Raw genomic sequence first — 17,303 nt, forward strand, 5'->3', positions numbered from 1 at the left:
CCCCCCTGCTTTATCATGCCAAGGGGGATTGCTCCCCAAAACTCACACGGGGAAAGTAAAGGTCCACTCACTTCTGCAAGTGCTCAGCACAACTTTTAAAAGCAGGCTGAGAGCTGAAGCTTACAGAGGGATCTGCGCTTTCTGCTAATTTTAAGCCTCCTTGCAGCTTGCTGGAGACGGACACACACATACACACCCCCGCCGCCCAGCCCCAGCACATCTCCTCTCCCCCACGTTGTTGGACAGGCAGGTCCCAGGGCTCTTAACCACAGGTAGGGTGGGAAGCGGCTGCCCTAAGCAGAGCTGAATAGAGCTGAAAAGCATCCCTTTCACAGCCCCAAACACAGCTGGTTACAGCAGCCTGGCCTAAGAGCAAGCCATCTGCAGAGCCTCCACGCTTGGTCTTCCCACCTTGCGGGAGGCTTTCAGGGCATGGTGTAGACCTGGAGGCATCCTCTGAAACATCAGGGTAGTTCTAGGCCCCCAAGTCTCAGAGCAATCCCTCCTTGCTTGGGCCACTCAAATGCCTGGGGAAATAAGGCTGCTGCCCACCCGACTGCTCCCCAGCACATACAGGCACCGTGGTGGGTTCCCGCGATGGCTCTGCCAGTACCAGCAGGTCTGCTCATCCTCTGCTGGTTTCCATCACAGCACAGAGTAAAGCCATGAGATGACTTCAGGCTTCCCTCGTTGCCAGCAGGCATTGCACTTATTCTGCTGCCGCAGAAAGATGCTATTTTAGCTAACCCATTAAAACCCAATTCTTTCAGGTCCTAGCTGCCTTCCCCCATTTCATTTGCGTTGACCTCTGAGGCCTCAGAGGGATCCATCTAGGAGGACCCCAACCCCACCGCCTTCAGACACCCTCAACACCCCAGCACTACAGCCTTGCTCGCACCCAGCACCATCCACGGTTGCTGTGCTGCTCCGGGAGGCACTGCCAAATAAATGTTTATAGGACACCAACAAGCTGAAGGAAAAAGAGAAGAAAGGCATTAACACATTCACCGGCGCTGGGAAGGAGGGCCAGGAATGTAAACGGAGCCCGGAGGCAGTCCGAAAATGGTAACGGCTGGAAAGCAGGGCTGAAAAGTTTCTTAATCGGGATCCTAGATACTAGCCAGGCTCCCAGCCTTTGGCTCAGCTGAAATACCCTCTAGTCTGCCTAATTTTACAGTCGAATGCCACAGGGCAGACCCCAGCAGAGTCACATGCACAGACAGCAGCTACTCCAGTTTAAAACTCAAATCAAGAGCTATAAATCCAACCAAGGTTTCATTCACCCTGCTGCATGTGGAATTACCCTGGTTTAGCTCATTTACAGCTCGCTATCAGTTAAGAGCTTCAGTCTTAGACTGAAATCTTATCAATTTTTTTTTTTAATTCTCCATTTTTAGCTCCCAAATTAGCATCTAGAAACTCCCCCTGCCCTAAGGAGCACACTAAAAGCCAGGGCTCCCCACGCACATGCACCTCACTGCAGGGGCTTTGTAAGCCAGGATTAAAAATAAAGCACCCAAAAATTTGGGAGGAAAACAGTTGTCACTCCCCTAAGCTTGGCATCGCATGGGCTAAGCCAAACCCAGAAGAGGGGAGCTCCCAAATGCCTCATCAGCATTTTTTTCATCTTGCTCCTCTCCTCCGTACACGTGCTTCAAAATTTGCAAACATTTCAGAACTAAAAAAGACCAACCCATGATCCACCGCTCCCATTCAGTGGTGGAAGGAAAAATGTCTTATTTATATTTTATTTTATTTTTTAAAAAGCCTTGCTGCCTGTTTCCAAGCAACACAGCTTTCCTCCAGATTTTTTTGCCCCGACAGGCTTTAGGCACACCTTTAACAGAGAATTCAGGTAAGAAACAACCCGCAGAGCCAGAATTTGGGGAGCCACAGCCAGAGGCAGTGGTGCCTGCTCTGAAGGAAGGGGTTTCCTCACTGCCTTCTCCACCCCTCCTCCTACATCCCACTTTTCTACTCAGGATCAGGCTGGAGAGGAGTGCAAGAAGCAAGAGTATAGTAACAAAAATAATTTGTCATTATTTAATAATAACCAGGGTAATGGTGCGATGTGATGGCCCTGCCCTGGGCTCCCAGCGGAGCAGAGGTGCTGCTGCTGCAGTATGCGCTCACATCCACGGGAGGTCACGGCAGGGCCACGCCAGGTGAAGCCAAGCCGGGGTGCGCGAGGGCCCCCCCCAAACCTAGGCACCCTCCGCACCGCCCTCCCGGCTTCACCCATGGACCCGAGTGGGCGCTGGCAGTTTGGGATGCGGCATGCTGCCGCGGTATTTCACATGCAGGGTCTGCATCCTGAAGTGATGCACTTTCGGGGGGGGTCACAGTGCCAGGGGGATTTGCCAGTAGTTTGCTGAGGCAACCACAAAAATTGAGGACCCCCAGGATCCAGCTGCTGCAGCTGGAGGAAGGGGACACTCTGCTCCCACCCACCCTGCAGCACCCTTCCTACTAGGGGGGAAAGGCTTTTGCTGCTCAGACCCCCCCCATACAGAGTGGATGGTATAAAAAAAGGCTGAGTTTGCTGCTGCTTGGTTTAAAACTTAAATATATATATACATTATTAAAGTGACAATCATCCTGGACCAGGACAATTTGTGGCAACACACCTGCATCAGCACAGCCCCCTGCAAGGGCACGAGCCTGGGCTGGGTCCCTCCAGGAGCAGCAGAGATGGGGCAGCCAGGGCTGAGAGATGCAGCCAGGCCAGGGGCTGGGCTTGAATGTGCTCCTGGGCACGGGGGGACCCTAGGTGAGGCTGCTCAGGGCTGTTAAGGCCCTTCAAGGATGAGCCCAGATGGGAGTGGCTGTGCCCCCATGCTCTCTCCTTGGCCAGCACTGATTTGCAAGGCACCTTTGGCTTTGCAACAGCTTTGCAGCCCCCAGCAGCTAAAACCCAGTTTACATGATGGCCTTAGCACGGCAGCCGACATTTCAGGAACCTGCCCAGCGCTCGCAAGACAGGGATGGGCGCTGTGACGACATACGCTCCTTTCGGCATCAGCTGGAAGGGGTCACGGAGGGGTACCCCCAGGTTGGTGCAAAAATGCATTTGGCGGCAGCGTGTGAAATTGCTGGGGGTTTGCAATTTAAGCTCGGCTTAAGTTCAGGGGTTTATTTGCACGTTTGGAATCTGGGTTGGAGATGTCCCAAGCGGGACTTTCTTTGGCACCTCTCTGGTTTGATGCCCAGGAGGTCTCTATACATTTCCGCCCCCAGTGGTGCAGGATAAATGACCAATTCGCAGCAATTTTGTACGTGGGAGACCTTTCTATGGTAAAATCAGATTTTTCTGTACATGAAATTTTGCAATCGAGTCCCACCTTAACCCTTGGCTGTTGGTTCTGGGTTTGACCATGCCCTGCTCTTCGTAACACTGAGTTCTGCCCAGCGAGAGGCGGGGGCTCACTCCTGATTTACTGTCTTTGGCCTGGATCCCCTTTTTTCCAAACTGGAAATTTGGAAAGCAACTCACCTAAAGAATTTGAGGGGGGGGAAGCTAAAATAAAAAGGAAGGAGGGTTGACCTGCGAGGGGGGGTTGACCTGCAAGGGGGGTAAAGCCCAGGCAGTGTTTGCTCCAAAGGGAAGGGAAAAATCCCCCCCGCACCCTGAGTCATGGTCAGAAGAAACCTCCAGCACCTCAATTTAATAGAACCAAGATCTTTATTGATCTCACTGTAACAGCAACCACTGGCAAGAGCTTTTCTCCTCCCAAACACCTGCTTGAAGAGACGGTAAAAAAACCCAAATCTATACCCTGACTAGCAGAGGAGCTGCCCCGGTGAGGCCAGGCACTCCCTCCCTGCTCTTCAGCCCCGAGCCCAGTTATAAAAGAGAACCGGGAGAAAGTCACTGGGATGGGGAATGGAGACGAAAGGAGGTCGGGAAAGGGGGCGTTTAGAAAAAAAGAGTGGCTTCCCTCCGGCTCCTGTCCGTAAGTTAAGTTGTCCTCAGATATTTTCTTTTTTTTTTTTTTGGCTTGGAGAGCAGGTTTCCTGAAACGAGTCGCTGTGCCGAGGGCACCAGGTCCTGCATCCATGGTGGCCGTCCCCGCTTCACAAAGGATGTCCTCGCCCCCTGCCCCTACTGCTCCCTTGATCCGAGGACCTAACAGACCTCCTAGGATCTTCACTTTAAGGAAAATATATTTATTTATATATAATATATATATTTGTGTGTGTCTTATCACCACCCACCCACACGCATATACATATTTCTACTTGCACTCACTCACTCATGCGCCTACGACAGCTGGCTACATGTTCACGTCGCATCCCCCCGAGCGCTACCCATGCAAGGGAAAGGATGGGAGAGAAATCCCATTCCCTTGGGGTTTTTTTGCTTTTCCCCCCCAAAACAAGTGGCAGCCCGCCCCTTACGAGAAAAGCAGCTGGAAGATAGGAGCTCGCAACCAGCCACCACACCGACCCGCGCCAAACACACCTAGAGAAATAAATTACCGGACGGAAAGTGCACAAAGCCTGCAGCAGGGATGCCAGCGTGGGGCGCACCCATCCACAGCACACAGAGCCACCGCCCCGGCAGGCGACGGGTCCCAGGGGCTGGGTACCGGGAGGGGGGATGACCCCAACGAGGGAGGGAGGATGGATGGATGGAGCAGGCACTCAGGTGAGGGCTGATAAAATGGCACTTGAGAAGGTTGCAAAGCTGTTGATGGCTCCCAACAGGCAGTAAAAAAAATAGGGGGGCTGGCGGGCTTGGGGGGCAGAACACGGCACCGCCGCAGCATCCCCTGCCACGCACGCCCTCACCAAACGCTGCTCTTCAAGGCAAGAGTCGCACCAAGAGAGGAGAAAAAAAATAATCCTATCTCCGAGGGGTTTCAAGATGCCGGGCACAGGTAGGATGGCCACGACGTGCCAGGCTGGCAAAGCTGCCGGCGGCAGGGAGTTTAACACAGAAACCCTTTATCCATGGCAGCACGACCCGGCCGGGGGAAGCCCCGGTGCGAAAAGCAATTGGAGGATGGCACCGACGCCGGCACCCTGCAACCAGAGCGCCCAGGGTGCAGCCGTGATGCTCCCTACCACAGCATCACATCCCTGCGGCGCCTCACCCCGCATCCCCCCTGGGCGCCCAGCTATTCCTGAGACATCCAACAGCACCGAGGGATTTCGTTCCTGTATTATTCACATTTTAAAGGGGGGGATTAAAAAAAAAAAAAAAAGCACTAGAAAGCACTTTCCCGGAGGCGCTCGTCCCCAGCCCGAAAAAAGAAGCGTTGCCGGTAAAGTGCTCCTTTTTAGTACCAAAAAAATAAAAGCAAGGGGTTTTTTGTAACATATGGCTACGTCGCTCTGAGTCCTGGCTGGCGGGTCGGGGACGCAGCCCCCTGTCCAAGGGCTGAGACAGAAGAAATCCGGGTTGGAGAGAGATGTGGGCACCCGGAGCACCAAAGGGAATGGGCTGCCAACGTTGTCTTCCACTGAATGCCAGCAGGTCCCGGGGGAACCAAAAAAAACCCTGCCCCGGGGTGCAAGCAGGCGCTCGGTTTTAGGAGCAATGCTTTCCCCCTCCTCCCGAGAGGCTGCCCAAATTTTCCGGGAGAAGGGGCAAAGGGGATGATGCAGCTCCGGACCGCCAAGCTGCCGGCAACAGGAGGTTTGGGGTAACAGGAGGGGGTTTTTTTGGAGGGGGAGCATGAGGCGGCAGAAGAGGCAAAGGGATGTTTTAAAAAGAAGCCTGGTGGAGATCAGGCTGCTGGCGGGCGGAGGAGGATGAATAGGGCCAGATCCAGAAGGGATGCTCCATCCGGCACATGCTGGGACCAGTCACCCGCAAAGGGGGAGAAGCCAGAGCCGCGCTCCCTGGAAAGAGGAGGGGAGGCGGGCGGGGAGAGGGACACCGGCGGGGACTGCTGCCGCCTCTGCCTCGCCGGGACGGATCCTGCTAAGCCGAATGGGGTGTGCACAGGTCTGGGGAGTTGCTGCCTCTCCGTGGTTCCCGCTCAGATGTCCATCTCGAACTGAGCGTCGTCCCCTGGCGAGAGGCAAGGGGAGAAGCGTTAGGGGGAGGCCACCCCCCACCCCAAATCCCCCCACCCCACCCCAAATCCCCCCACCCCACCCCGGGGGTCCCTTACCCGTGGATGGCTTCCCCTCCTGGTGGTTCAGGCTGTTGGCGTCCGCTTTGGGCTCCTCAACGGCTGAGCCGGGGCTGGTGACGCCGGGAATATTGGGGAGGTGACAAGGCGGGGTCTGAGCCATGGGGGAGTTGCGTCGGTCCAGCAGGAACTTGCGGTCGTAGATGATCCGGGTGCCTGGGGGGAGGATGAGAGGAGGATGGGGGGGGATCTGGCCTGGCAGCGCTTGTTTGCAGAATCCCGGCAGGACGGGCACCCTGGCCAAGGACCTCCGCCGCAGCCCAAGGATAGGCGGGGAGGGCAGGGGGGGTGCACGCTGCTGCCACCGCTCTGCCCGCTCTTATCTGGGCACGGCAGGCGATAATTTGGCGCTGGATAAACACCCCCAGTGGCACCTGGGTACCAGCTGCCCCCGGGCGCTCACCACCGTCCCGGTGCAGAGGCCTGGCAAACTCATGGCAGGGGTGGGAACACATCCTGGGGATGCCGACGGATGCAGCACCCCGAAACGTCCCCTGTGTCCCTCTCCCCCGCCTTGGGGGGAGGGATGCTCCGCCCCCGGGGTGTCAAAGCGGGACGGGGCAGAGCCCCCCACTCCTCCCTGCCGACACCCCGTGGGGCGTCGAGCCCCTGGTGCCCACGTCCCACTGGGGTCGGCTGCCACCCCCGTGCCGGGGGCCAGCTCCCGCCCCCGCCGGGACCCTCTGCGCCCCCCGTTATGCCCCGGAAAATTAATAAACCCTGCTCAAAGCGCTTGCTTCAAGGACAACCGGCGGCAGGCGCTATATATACACGATATATAGACGCGATATAGGCGCGATAGGCGCGCGATAGGTGGCGTTTAGAGAGGCGGGCGAGCGGCGGGAGCGCTCCCCCGGCGCGGCCCCGCGGCCGCCGCCCCGCAGGCCCCGTCCACGCCGGCGCTTACCTCCCGGGGTGGTGGAGAAGAGGGTGCCGCCGGGGGTGGTGCAGTAGTCCGGGGGGAGCTGCGCCGCGTCGCTGAGGGCCACGGTGCGGGTGGGGATGGCCCGGCTCTGGCTGGGCTGGCGGCCGCCGGCGGACGACATGGCCCCGCGCTATTGTCCCCGCGGAGGCGGCGCGGAGCGGGCGCCGCCCCCCCCCGCCTCCCATCGCCCCCCCCCGCCGCCGCTGCCGCCGCCGCCGCGCAACCGCGCCCCGCCCGCCGCCGGCAGGGGGCAGGCGCGGGGGCGGGCGGCGCAGCCCGCGCCGTCCCACGTGGTCTAGCGGTGAGGATTCCTGGCTTTCACCCAGGCGGCCCGGGTTCGACTCCCGGCGTGGGAAGAGCGTTTTGGGGGGAGGGGGGGTCCCGTCCTCCACCGGGACCCGCCGTGCAAGACGGGTCGTCGTGTCCAGGGCTCCTTCTGCCAAACATTTTGGCTGAGCCGAGCTGGTCAAAGTCACCAGGAAAGGGGACATATCCCCATATCCCAAATGTACCAACCCCAAAAGTTGGGAATCCCGTGCCCCGAGGGCTACACCATCCCCAGATCACCGGGAAAGGGGACGCATCCCCATATCCCAAACCAGGAAAGGGGATGTATCCCCATATCCCAAACATACCATCCTGGAAAGCTGGGAATCTCATACCCTGAGAGCCATGCCAGCCCCAGCACAGCCTCCCTCCCTCCCCTGGGAATGCTGATCCCGCCGGTTATTTTTAGCACCCCTCTCCCAAGGGGCAGGAGCGGCTGGTTTCTCCCTCTGGCCGTGGATCCCCCCAGACAAAGCACGTCCCCGGTGGGACCGAGTGCCCGCATGCAGAAGAGGATGGGTGAGGCGGTGGCCCGGGTGGCCAGGAAGGTGAACGACACGGTGGAGAACAAAACGGATTCCCTTGGTAAGCCCGGCGCTCCGGCTCGGCTCCCACTTGGGGCCTGGAGAAGGATCAGGTATCTGGGAGCAGGGCTCTATTTTTTGCTGCCATGGTCTAAAAAAAGCTGTCGGTCCCCCCTCTGGGTGCTGCACCCGACGCTCCCGCAGCCCTGGGGAAGGGACAGGCTCCCCCAAAGGGCTCTCAGTCCTCCCAAAGTTTGAGCGGGTTCCCAGCGATGGCACATAATCCCACGGGACATGCCCCAGGGATAAAGTCCCCCTTTGCAAGCAATGGCAGGAGCCAGACCTCTCCCCACATCGCCTTGTCAGATTTGTGTTTTGCTGCAATTTCCCTGTTTCTAGCTAATATCTGAGACCCACGCGCAGTTCATCAAAAGAGAAAGATAAAAGCTGCTCATTTTTATTCATGCTGGATTGCCAGCCCTGGGGTATAAACCAGCATACGCTGAGAGTCAGAGCTTCATCGCTCAGCCTCTCGACATCTTCCTGAGTGAGATGATAAGTGGGGAGGACCGAGCTTGTGCAGGCCCCACCACGGCTTTGGGGAGGGGGCAGAGCCTGGGTGAGCATCATGGGGTTGGGATACAGGGTTTCCATCCCCTGGCACTTCCCAGGAGGGGAAACACAGAAACAAAAATGCCAACTCGTGAGAAGCACAGCCAAATCCTCTTCCCTCCCCGCTGCTTGCCATGGGGCAAGCGCCCATCATCATGAGAAATCCAGCCAGGAGCACACCCAGGGAAAGCCCTGCTCCATCTCCATCAGCAGTGGAGGAAGTGTCCCTGTGATACTCAACCTTCCCCAGCCTGGGGGGGGGGGGGAGGTAGGGCCATAGGGAAGGGGGATTACTGAAATTATTAGACATGGACAAGCTGGATGAGGGTTTGCAGAAGGACATTGCAGTGTGGAGGTAAATGCAATGTGATGTGGGGTTGAACAATAAGCAGGGGCAGAACAGTCTTGTTCCCATTGCTGATGGGAACAAACTATTGGTGCTTGTGGAGGTGATTGCAAAGATCCCTGCAATGGAGAGGAGTACAGCAGGGGACATTACAGCATCCATGAGTGGCAGCACTCAGACAGGCAAACTGAGCATTAAGGGGTGGAAAACAAGATGGAAAGCATTGCTCCATCCCAGCTTGGGTGCATTATGAGGTGCCTGGGTCTCTCTGGGGGCAGATCTGGCCAACTGCAAACTGATGACCTTCCCCATCGGCATCTACAAAGCCATGAGGAGCGTCACCGAGGGAATCCACAACATCTCCCTGGCGAACAATGAGCTGAAGTCCCTCACCAGCCGATTTGTCACCACCTTCAGCCAGCTGAGAGGTAAGGGACAGCCCCACTCCTTCACAACAGCCACTTCCGAGCCCCTGGGACCCAGAAAAGAGGCCCCAGGCAGCCACAGACAGGACACAGCACCAGAGAGTTTCCCCACTGTAGTTTTTGCTCCTCTGCACTCACACGTCATTCCAAGCACTAGTTCAGCCCCCCAAAATCCATTTTCCTTTACCTTTTCTGGCCCTTGCAGGAAGAGGGCACTGGTTTTGCTCTCACCCACCCTCCCAAACTCATGCCCTGCCACACCTCTGGCCACTCTCAGCAGCGGCCAGGCTGCTGCAGGGTCACTCATCATTCTCCATCTCCCTCCGAGGATGGGGCTGGGGATGAAAGAGGATGGGAAAGGCAGCCTAGGCATAATGGTGCATGGCAGAGATGGGGCATTTCAGGCTGCAGGAGGCATGCTAGCTTGCTGCTGGCTAATTGGCCCCCATCGTGAGACATCAGTGATAGTTGCTCACTCCTCCACTCGCTGCAGGAGATGGAGAGAGTCATCAGTGCATGGCTGGTGCCATGGGGACACGTCCCTGCAGAGCCCAGCAAAAGCAGCCAGAAGCTAATCTGCTAAAACATGCTAAAGCATCCAGCACCGTGGTTTTGGACACTGGGGACTGCACCGGGGCTTTGCCTGCCTGCAGCAGCACCCAGGGCTCTGGCAGCTTTTAAAAGCAAATATTTTGCGCATACAATGTACTGCACAAGTGCCACCATGGTGGGCGTCTGGGGAGGCTTCCCGTGTTGTACTGGAGCTGGAGCATCATCTGTGAAAACTCCCCTAGGCTGGAGAAAAGAAACACATCAAGCAAAGGAAATCCATTTTCATTTTCTGGACAGCACGGCAAGCCCTGAGGCAAAAGAAAGGTCTCATTTCCCAGCAAGGGCTTTGCTCTGCCAGTGAACAAATCACTCTGGTGATGAACATGCCGGGCCTCAGCAGGGCTGTCACAGGGGAGCGATGCCCCAGGGCTGGGGACAGCCTTGCACCAGCCTGAATAAGGCAGGACCTATAAATACCAGGCATTAGCAGGGGAAGGGCAGCTTGTGTGGGTATTTATAGAGCAGAAAGCCCTGTGTCACTGGAGAAGGGCGCTGGGACAGCAGGATTTGTGTTCCTGTTCCCATGGCTAATGGCCTGTCATGCAGGAGTGGTGCTCCTGGCCCCACAGGAACTCATTTCTGAGGGGGAAGCATCACAGAGGGTTAAACTCTGTAGAACAGATATTTTTTGCATATAAATACATTTCTTCCACCACTCTGTTTATACCTCAGAAGGGGTTCAGGCACATGAAGATAGAAAACTAGCCTTAAGCCATGACAAATGTCCACTGGGGGGGAATTGCACCAACTTCACTAAGAAATACTGCTTATTTCTACAGCCCCTGTTTGCAAAATGCTGCACAGGTTTCATTAGGAAAGCCTGAGGAAGCCAAGAAACATATCACTCCTAAAGGCAGTATTCACAGCAGGCAAAGTATGGTGGCAAGCCATGGAGATGAGCAAAAAATCCCATTTTTAGAGTTGGAATCCCATTGTTGGACCTGGCAGCCCATGGGGGACAGAGGCTGTAAACTAAGCTATGCATTAATTATTTTACCATCTTTTTCCCCCCCATCCCACCACCTCTCTCCTCTCTTCCCCAAACTGCAGAGCTCAACCTGGCAGGCAACTACCTGCACCGCCTGCCCGAGGAAGTCACCTCCCTGCTGCACCTCCGGGCCATCAACCTTTCCCGCAACAGGTTTCGGCATTTCCCCGAGCCCCTGGCTGCCGTTGCCACCCTAGAGACCATCGACCTGGAAGAGAACGAGATCGCAGGTGAGAAGGACCTTTTCCCACTGGAGGTGAGGATGAGCATCACCCCAGGGCAGCTGCACTTCCCAGCGGTGATGCGGATCCACATCCCTGGGCAGGGAGGGATGCTGGCTCGAAGCTTTGCTCACAGTCCGCCATCCCCTGCGGATGCAGCCACGCCGAGGGATGGCTTAGTGATCCAGCAAAAGGAGCATGAATTCGGCATGGGGAAGGGCACACAAGTGCAGGGGAGATGCTAAATAGACAGAGCCTTGTTAGCCACTTGCTTTTGCTAATGCTTGCGCTGCCTTCCTGGGGCAAAGCTGTTGCAGGCATATGGGGAATCAAGCCCCATTCACCACACTGGGATATGGCTCTCAAAGGCATCTCCAGCTGTGACTCAAAATCACCAGATTTAATTAAAAAATAGACCCAACTGCAGAACCCAGCCCCAAGGATGCTGGGCTGGGATGTTTGCTGCCAGGCAAAGTAAGGGCACAAGCCCACCTGAACATTTCCTAGAGCAAATAGGAGCCATAACACTACGAAATCCCCTAAAAAAGAGAAATGAAAGGAATGGTAGGAGCAGCTAGTCCCCCAAGCCTGCAGTCAGAGGAAAATCTTTCATGCGCAAAGCTGAAGCCTTTGGAGCTCCCAAAAGCTGGGCAAAAGGGGCAGCTGTTGCACGTAGATAAAAGGGGATCTACTTAGGAGCAAGCTTTCAAAGAGCCCAGGCTGGAGCATCCCACAGCCTGCACGGATCCCCGGGGAGACGAATATCAAGTCCACCCAATTTTGCTGTTTTATCTGGGATGGCTTCAGCTGCTGCTGGGAAAGCTGCTCCCTGCAACACAAGTTTTATTAACAGCATCAGCTGCTCCCTGGCAATGCCTGTAGAAATGCAAGACTTTACTGCTTCCATGAGAGCCAGCAAAAGACATGGGTTTTCCTCACCCCTTTTTTTTCCTCCCACCTTCTGGAGAGAGCTGTCTCACTCTCAGTTCCCTCCATTGCTTTTTGAGCTTAATTGGCCAACTTCAGTCAGGCTTGATGAAGGACCTGAGGTCTCCAAACTTCGTATTTCCCACTCATTTTGTGCAAGCAGGCTGCTGCAGGAAGGGAATGCAGCTTTTTGTTGCATTTTTCCCTGGTTAAATGCAGGGAGGAAAGGATGCATCAAGGGTTGTACCCAGCTCAATTAATCCCGGAGGAGAGGGTAGCTAGAAAACCTGGCTGCCAGGCTTGGTCACCACACATTCAGGCTCCCCTTGGCTGCTGTTATCAGACTCAGAAAAATAATGACAGGGTAGAAATTAACAATTTCAAGCCAAAATGTTTCAGGGACATATCTTAGTAACAAGCACAATGCTGTCTGGCTGCAGAAATAGGTAAGATTAGCCTATTTTATGCATTTTCTGGAAAGGGAAGAGGTAGAGATTAGGAAGCCACTGGTGTTGCAGCCCATTTTTCCAAGGAAACAAAAATTTGGACAATTGCATCACTCCTGGGTACCTTCCCCAATACCTCCTGGACTCGTTTACACGATGGCCTCCCAGGGACTGGAGCATCCAGAGAGCTGCAACAGCTCAAGTCCTTCACATCCAATGAAAAGCATCTCATCCCCAGTTTCACCTTCTAGGACCACGGTGAAATCTCCTGGATTGCCCTTGAGCCTTCAAAGCTGAGCTAGCAGAGGGACCAAGCTCCCTGGGAGCATGCAGCCAGGCTGTGGGATGAGCTTTGGTGCCAGTTATCTGCACATGAGTTTGCATTTATATATATATGCATTTTTATATGCTAATACAGTTTTATATATCATTTATGAGCTTGTATTTATATATACACCTTTTCCTCCCACACTAGCCTGGCACAACAGGGGAAGGAGAGTTAAGGAAAGCCCATCAGCTTGAATCTACCAGCACAGATTTTGCTTTTCCTTAACAGCTGAGTAGGATTTGAGCTCTTCACACTCATTTCACCCCAGGAGATCTTAGGTCAGGCTGCAGGAGATGGCATCTTCTCTTTCCCCCTCTGCGTGCATGTACAACTCACCCACTACAGCTAGCTGAGAACCCTGTTTTGGCAGCAGGGTCTCACGAGGAGCAGCTGGCACATCCTTGGAGAAGCTATTGAGATGCCTGAAAGTTCATCCTGGTGCTGTTCTCCAGCAGCAGTGCCTACATGCCTCCAGCCAGCCCAGCATAGGAAGGACACTGCTCCAGCAGCACAGAAAAGAGTAAGAGCTCCTTTTTGCAGGGTTTTATAGTTTGGGACCCAGGTTGCCCCACTTAGCCCAATAATGAGTTGAGGACCCTGCTCCAGATGAAAGACCAATAGGTGAGAGAAGGATGCTCTAACAGGTTATGGGTAGGAGATGGAGTTTTGGGGAGGACTGGGGCTTTCTGTAGCGGTAGGAATATTGCAGATGGCTGGGTTTTGGTGGTGGTGGTGGTGGTGGTGCTGCTGCTGCTGCTGCTGCTGCTGCAGCAGCAGCAGCAGCAGCCATGTACCATTCCTGGTCCTGCCTGTCCTCCTCTGCCTTCTCAGTGATGCTGAAGGAGCTGATAGCAGAGCTGCAAACCAGATTAAAAGCACCTGCTGAAAGAGGGCTGAGTCACCTATTAAGACATATTGAGCTGAAGATGGTAGGTAATGTTTTCCAGCTAAAGGGTAACAGGAGTAAAAGGAGATTAATTAATGCTTGCGGGGAGTCTGTGGGCTCTGAAAGGAGACATTTAGTGCCATGAACTGCCCTTTTCATATCAATGAGCTCTTACCCCTGGAATGTAATTGTGTATATATTAATGTCAGTGCTTTTAACTCTTTCCCTGCTAATTAGAGTGATATCAAATTAGCATTTTCAGCTCCCAAGTCCATGGGGTTTTTCGGTGCCTGAAGCTTCAGTTTCTCTTTCCCTTATTCCTTGATTAATGGATTAATGCAGAAGATGTTGACGCAGCAAGGGGGATGCTGGAGACCACTAGCAAGGCTGGACAGGTTGCTGCTGGGGGCAACTGTGGCTGATTTTCTCCTCTTGAGTATCAAAGAAAGCCACTCTTAATTTGGGATAATGGCATGGAAAATGTGTCTTTGTTAATAGCTGCAGAGGAGCCAGTGAGTGGGTTTCCATCAGCAAGTTTGGAGGAGGCTGGCAGGAGCTGGTGCCCACCAAAGGATGCGGGTAATGCCAAAATGTGACTGGGAAGTGGCTCTGCTGAGCTGAGCAGGGTCCTTCTGCCTTCAATTTGCAGCTGTACGTAGCTGCGAGACCTTTGGGGCTGTTAGTGTTTGTTACCCAGCTCCTCAGATGCCTTGGCAGCCCTTTCATATCCGTCTCCTCGGATGCCTCCCAATGCTTCGGCAGCCCTTTCATCTGAAGGAGCTAGGTTTTTCACTCACTTATTATCATATTCTGATCTGATAAAATTACTGTTTGCTTTAATTATAAAAAAGCCTTTCCCCCCCTTTTTTTGCTTAACTGGTGAAGCCAGCATGAATAATTCAGGCTCAAACACGAGTGCCTTATCCATTGGGGAGTTGGCAAGCGATGCTTTGGGTTGCTTATAGAGGAGATTGAGGCTCCCATGGCACGGCCATATAGCTAGAGGCTGCACTGCATGCCCTGCCTGTCGCTTCATGCCAGGGGTGAGTCACTGCTCCTTACCTTGAATTAAGCTGCAGAGCTGGGCTGTTCCCACCCTGGGCAAGGCTTGCTCCCTAAAATACTTTCCTTAACTCCCTAAATTTAAGCAAAATGGGGGTTTATCACTCTGCATAGCCTTATAAGATCATTAAACAGGAAAATCGATTAAAAAAAAATATTTTTGTGCATCAAGGGGGAAAAAAATGCAAAATGATACAGGAGGAGTGGCAGTGAACAAATCCACCATAAAGAAGAGGTATAAAAAAATCCATGTGAAGCTCAGCCTGATGAGAGAGATGTGCTACTAAGAAATATGTGTATTACAGAAAATAGCACTGCTCTCTGGAGGGAAAAGAAAAAAGCCATGAAGGTGTTTGAGTCTTTTTCCAGCATAAAATAATTTTCATGGTTTAAAAATTGCATAATCACCGGCCCAGCTATAATTACAACACTGCAATTCTGCTTCAAGTATTGGCAGAAGAAATCAGAGCTGGGGATATAAAAGGCTGTTGTCATTTTTGTGGTCAAATTAAAAAGAAATTGTTCTTGGTAAACTCAGGCAGGTGGGCTTTTCAAGCTCAAAATATTGTGATTTGTAACAAAAAGCTATATCTATCATCTTTTAACGATCTTAATGGTTAGGTTTTTGTATGGGTCTCATTCCTCTACTCTCAGTGGATTCGCATTGGGACCATCCGGAGACCTGCAGGTTAAGGCACTTTTTTTTCCCATGTAAAAAGGGTTTCCTTTAGCAACCCTTTCTAGCAGAAAACACCTGAATTTGTGGGAATTGCAAAATAGGAGGCTGCCTGGCGATGGCCGAGAGCCATTTTGCAGCCTGTCCAACAAGGGCAAAGAGCATGTGCTCTCCCTTTAGCCTGGTGAGGACTCGTGGGCATTGCAACACTGGAAATAAAATAAGGGAATAAGTCTTTGAATACCAGTTTAGCACCCCAGTGGGGTTTTTTTTCAGTACTAGGAGAACTGGAGGGCAGTGTCCACATTTAATATCGTGGTGTTTGCACCTTGCCAAGACATTTGAATAGTCATATAACTTAATATTATTTGATGAAGTTTCTGGTTTGATAAAAGCATGGAAACCGGTGGGAGCAGGGTTTGCTCCAGACTGCCCATCTTGCTGCGGCTTTTGTCCCCTCTGCTGCTCTGAATTCCCTGGCAGCCGACGCCAGGATGGGTGCTCACCTCAGTGCTCCCTTTTGCAGAAGTGCCAGTGGAGAAGCTGGCCACCATGGCATCGCTGCGGAGCCTCAACCTGCGGGCGAACCCTGTCGGCCCCGAGGTGCGGCTGCTTGTCCGGCCCCTCATCCCCTTCGACCTGCTGCTGTCACCGGAGGAGCCTGTCCCCAAAGCCTGAGAGGGTCTCGGGGTGCCTGGGCGAGCTCTCCCGAAGGGCGACTGCCTGCAAGAGTGGTTTGGCTTAGGTCAGTCCCTGCTATGCTGCTATTTCTATCCCAAACCCGCAGCGATTCAGCCAGTCCCTCTTTTTTTTTTTTCTCCTTAATAAAAAGCAAGCAGCGGGTCTCCTCTGCAAAGGGATGGCTCTGCCAGCTCCCGAGCTGGGGAATCTCCTGCTTTGTGTTTTGCCAGAGCTTGGGGAGGAAGCAGAGCTGGGATGCGTGCGGTGTGAGGTTTGGGTAAAATTGGGGGAGTTGGATGCTTGGCCGCATCCCTCCCACCTGGCTGGTGATAGGTAGCATCTGCTGCCCTGGTCCAGGGCCAGGATGGTGGGGGGCATCCCTGCGGCTGTAAGGGTTCCCCCTTGAATTGCTGATATGGCAATGTGCCAAATGCCTGATTAAATGTTTTCCTGTTCAGTGTGGGGATTTTTTTGTATTTGCTAAGTTTCAGTTATCAGTTGTCTTCTCCTTAAAGAAGCCCCTTTGCACATCCCTGCAGGTGCTTGCTGCAGCTTGGGCTGATGCCTCCAGCTGGATTCTGCCCAGACCTGAGCAGTATTTCTCTGGATTTTCCAAGGGAAATTTTTTTCCCCATGGTTTTTCACCGTGGAAATCAAAGCGACCCAGTGCCAGCAGGTCCCCACACACTGCTCACCCCATGGCTGTCTCCAGAAGCGTGCATGCACCTCCTGGGTGGTGTGGGTCTTCAGGTCATGCCACTTTCTTTCCAAGGAAGAAATGGTCTGTGGGGTGCAGGATACAGCCCAGGGATGGTGGCTCCTAGGTGGCAGGGAGGCCACTACTAGGCACGCTGGTGTCCCTTGGCAGCTGGCTGCCTGCAAAAAAACTCCTGGGAGAAATCGCAGCCGTTATCTCAAAATGCCTTGTTTAAACATCTCCTGTGTTTGCTCCTTCCTGTTTTTAAGCTTCCCAGTGCTGGGGGATGGCTGGGGGCAGCCAGGAATGGTTAATCCTGGAAATAGTTGACTTGCAGACTTGCCTAAGCCAAACTTTGGTAAAAGACTGTGGTAAAAGGGGGTTTGTTGATGTTGGCAATGATGGAGGAGCTGGAGTCGGGCGGAGGACATTTGGGCCAGGACCAGCATCCCTAAGGACCGTGCTGCTCTTCCCCAC

General features: G+C 53.9%; 2 protein-coding genes and 1 non-coding gene across 3 annotated transcripts; 2 read left to right on the top strand and 1 right to left on the bottom strand.

Annotated features, from left to right (window-relative positions):
- Positions 1-3,663: 3,663 nt before the first annotated feature.
- EIF4EBP2 (eukaryotic translation initiation factor 4E binding protein 2) lies at positions 3,664-7,197 on the bottom strand. Its single transcript, XM_076339425.1, has 3 exons — positions 7,051-7,197; positions 6,123-6,299; positions 3,664-6,019 (listed from the first exon to the last, which is right to left on the bottom strand). Exons 1-3 carry the CDS (start codon positions 7,187-7,189, stop codon positions 5,988-5,990), a joined length of 348 nt encoding a protein of 115 aa, XP_076195540.1. The 5' UTR covers positions 7,190-7,197; the 3' UTR covers positions 3,664-5,987.
- Positions 7,198-7,352: 155 nt separating this feature from the next.
- Positions 7,353-7,424, top strand: TRNAE-UUC (transfer RNA glutamic acid (anticodon UUC)). Its single transcript has one exon. It is a non-coding gene; the product is annotated as a tRNA-Glu (tRNA).
- A 378-nt stretch (positions 7,425-7,802) lies between these two features.
- Positions 7,803-16,586, top strand: LRRC20 (leucine rich repeat containing 20). Its single transcript, XM_076338165.1, has 4 exons — positions 7,803-7,980; positions 9,156-9,305; positions 10,965-11,132; positions 15,975-16,586. The coding sequence occupies exons 1-4, from the start codon at positions 7,899-7,901 to the stop codon at positions 16,124-16,126; spliced, it is 552 nt and encodes a 183-aa protein (XP_076194280.1). The 5' UTR covers positions 7,803-7,898; the 3' UTR covers positions 16,127-16,586.
- The last annotated feature ends 717 nt before the right edge of the window (positions 16,587-17,303 follow it).

Source organism: Aptenodytes patagonicus, chromosome 5 (assembly GCF_965638725.1).
Source record: "Aptenodytes patagonicus chromosome 5, bAptPat1.pri.cur, whole genome shotgun sequence".
Classification (NCBI taxonomy): Eukaryota; Metazoa; Chordata; class Aves; order Sphenisciformes; family Spheniscidae; genus Aptenodytes; species Aptenodytes patagonicus.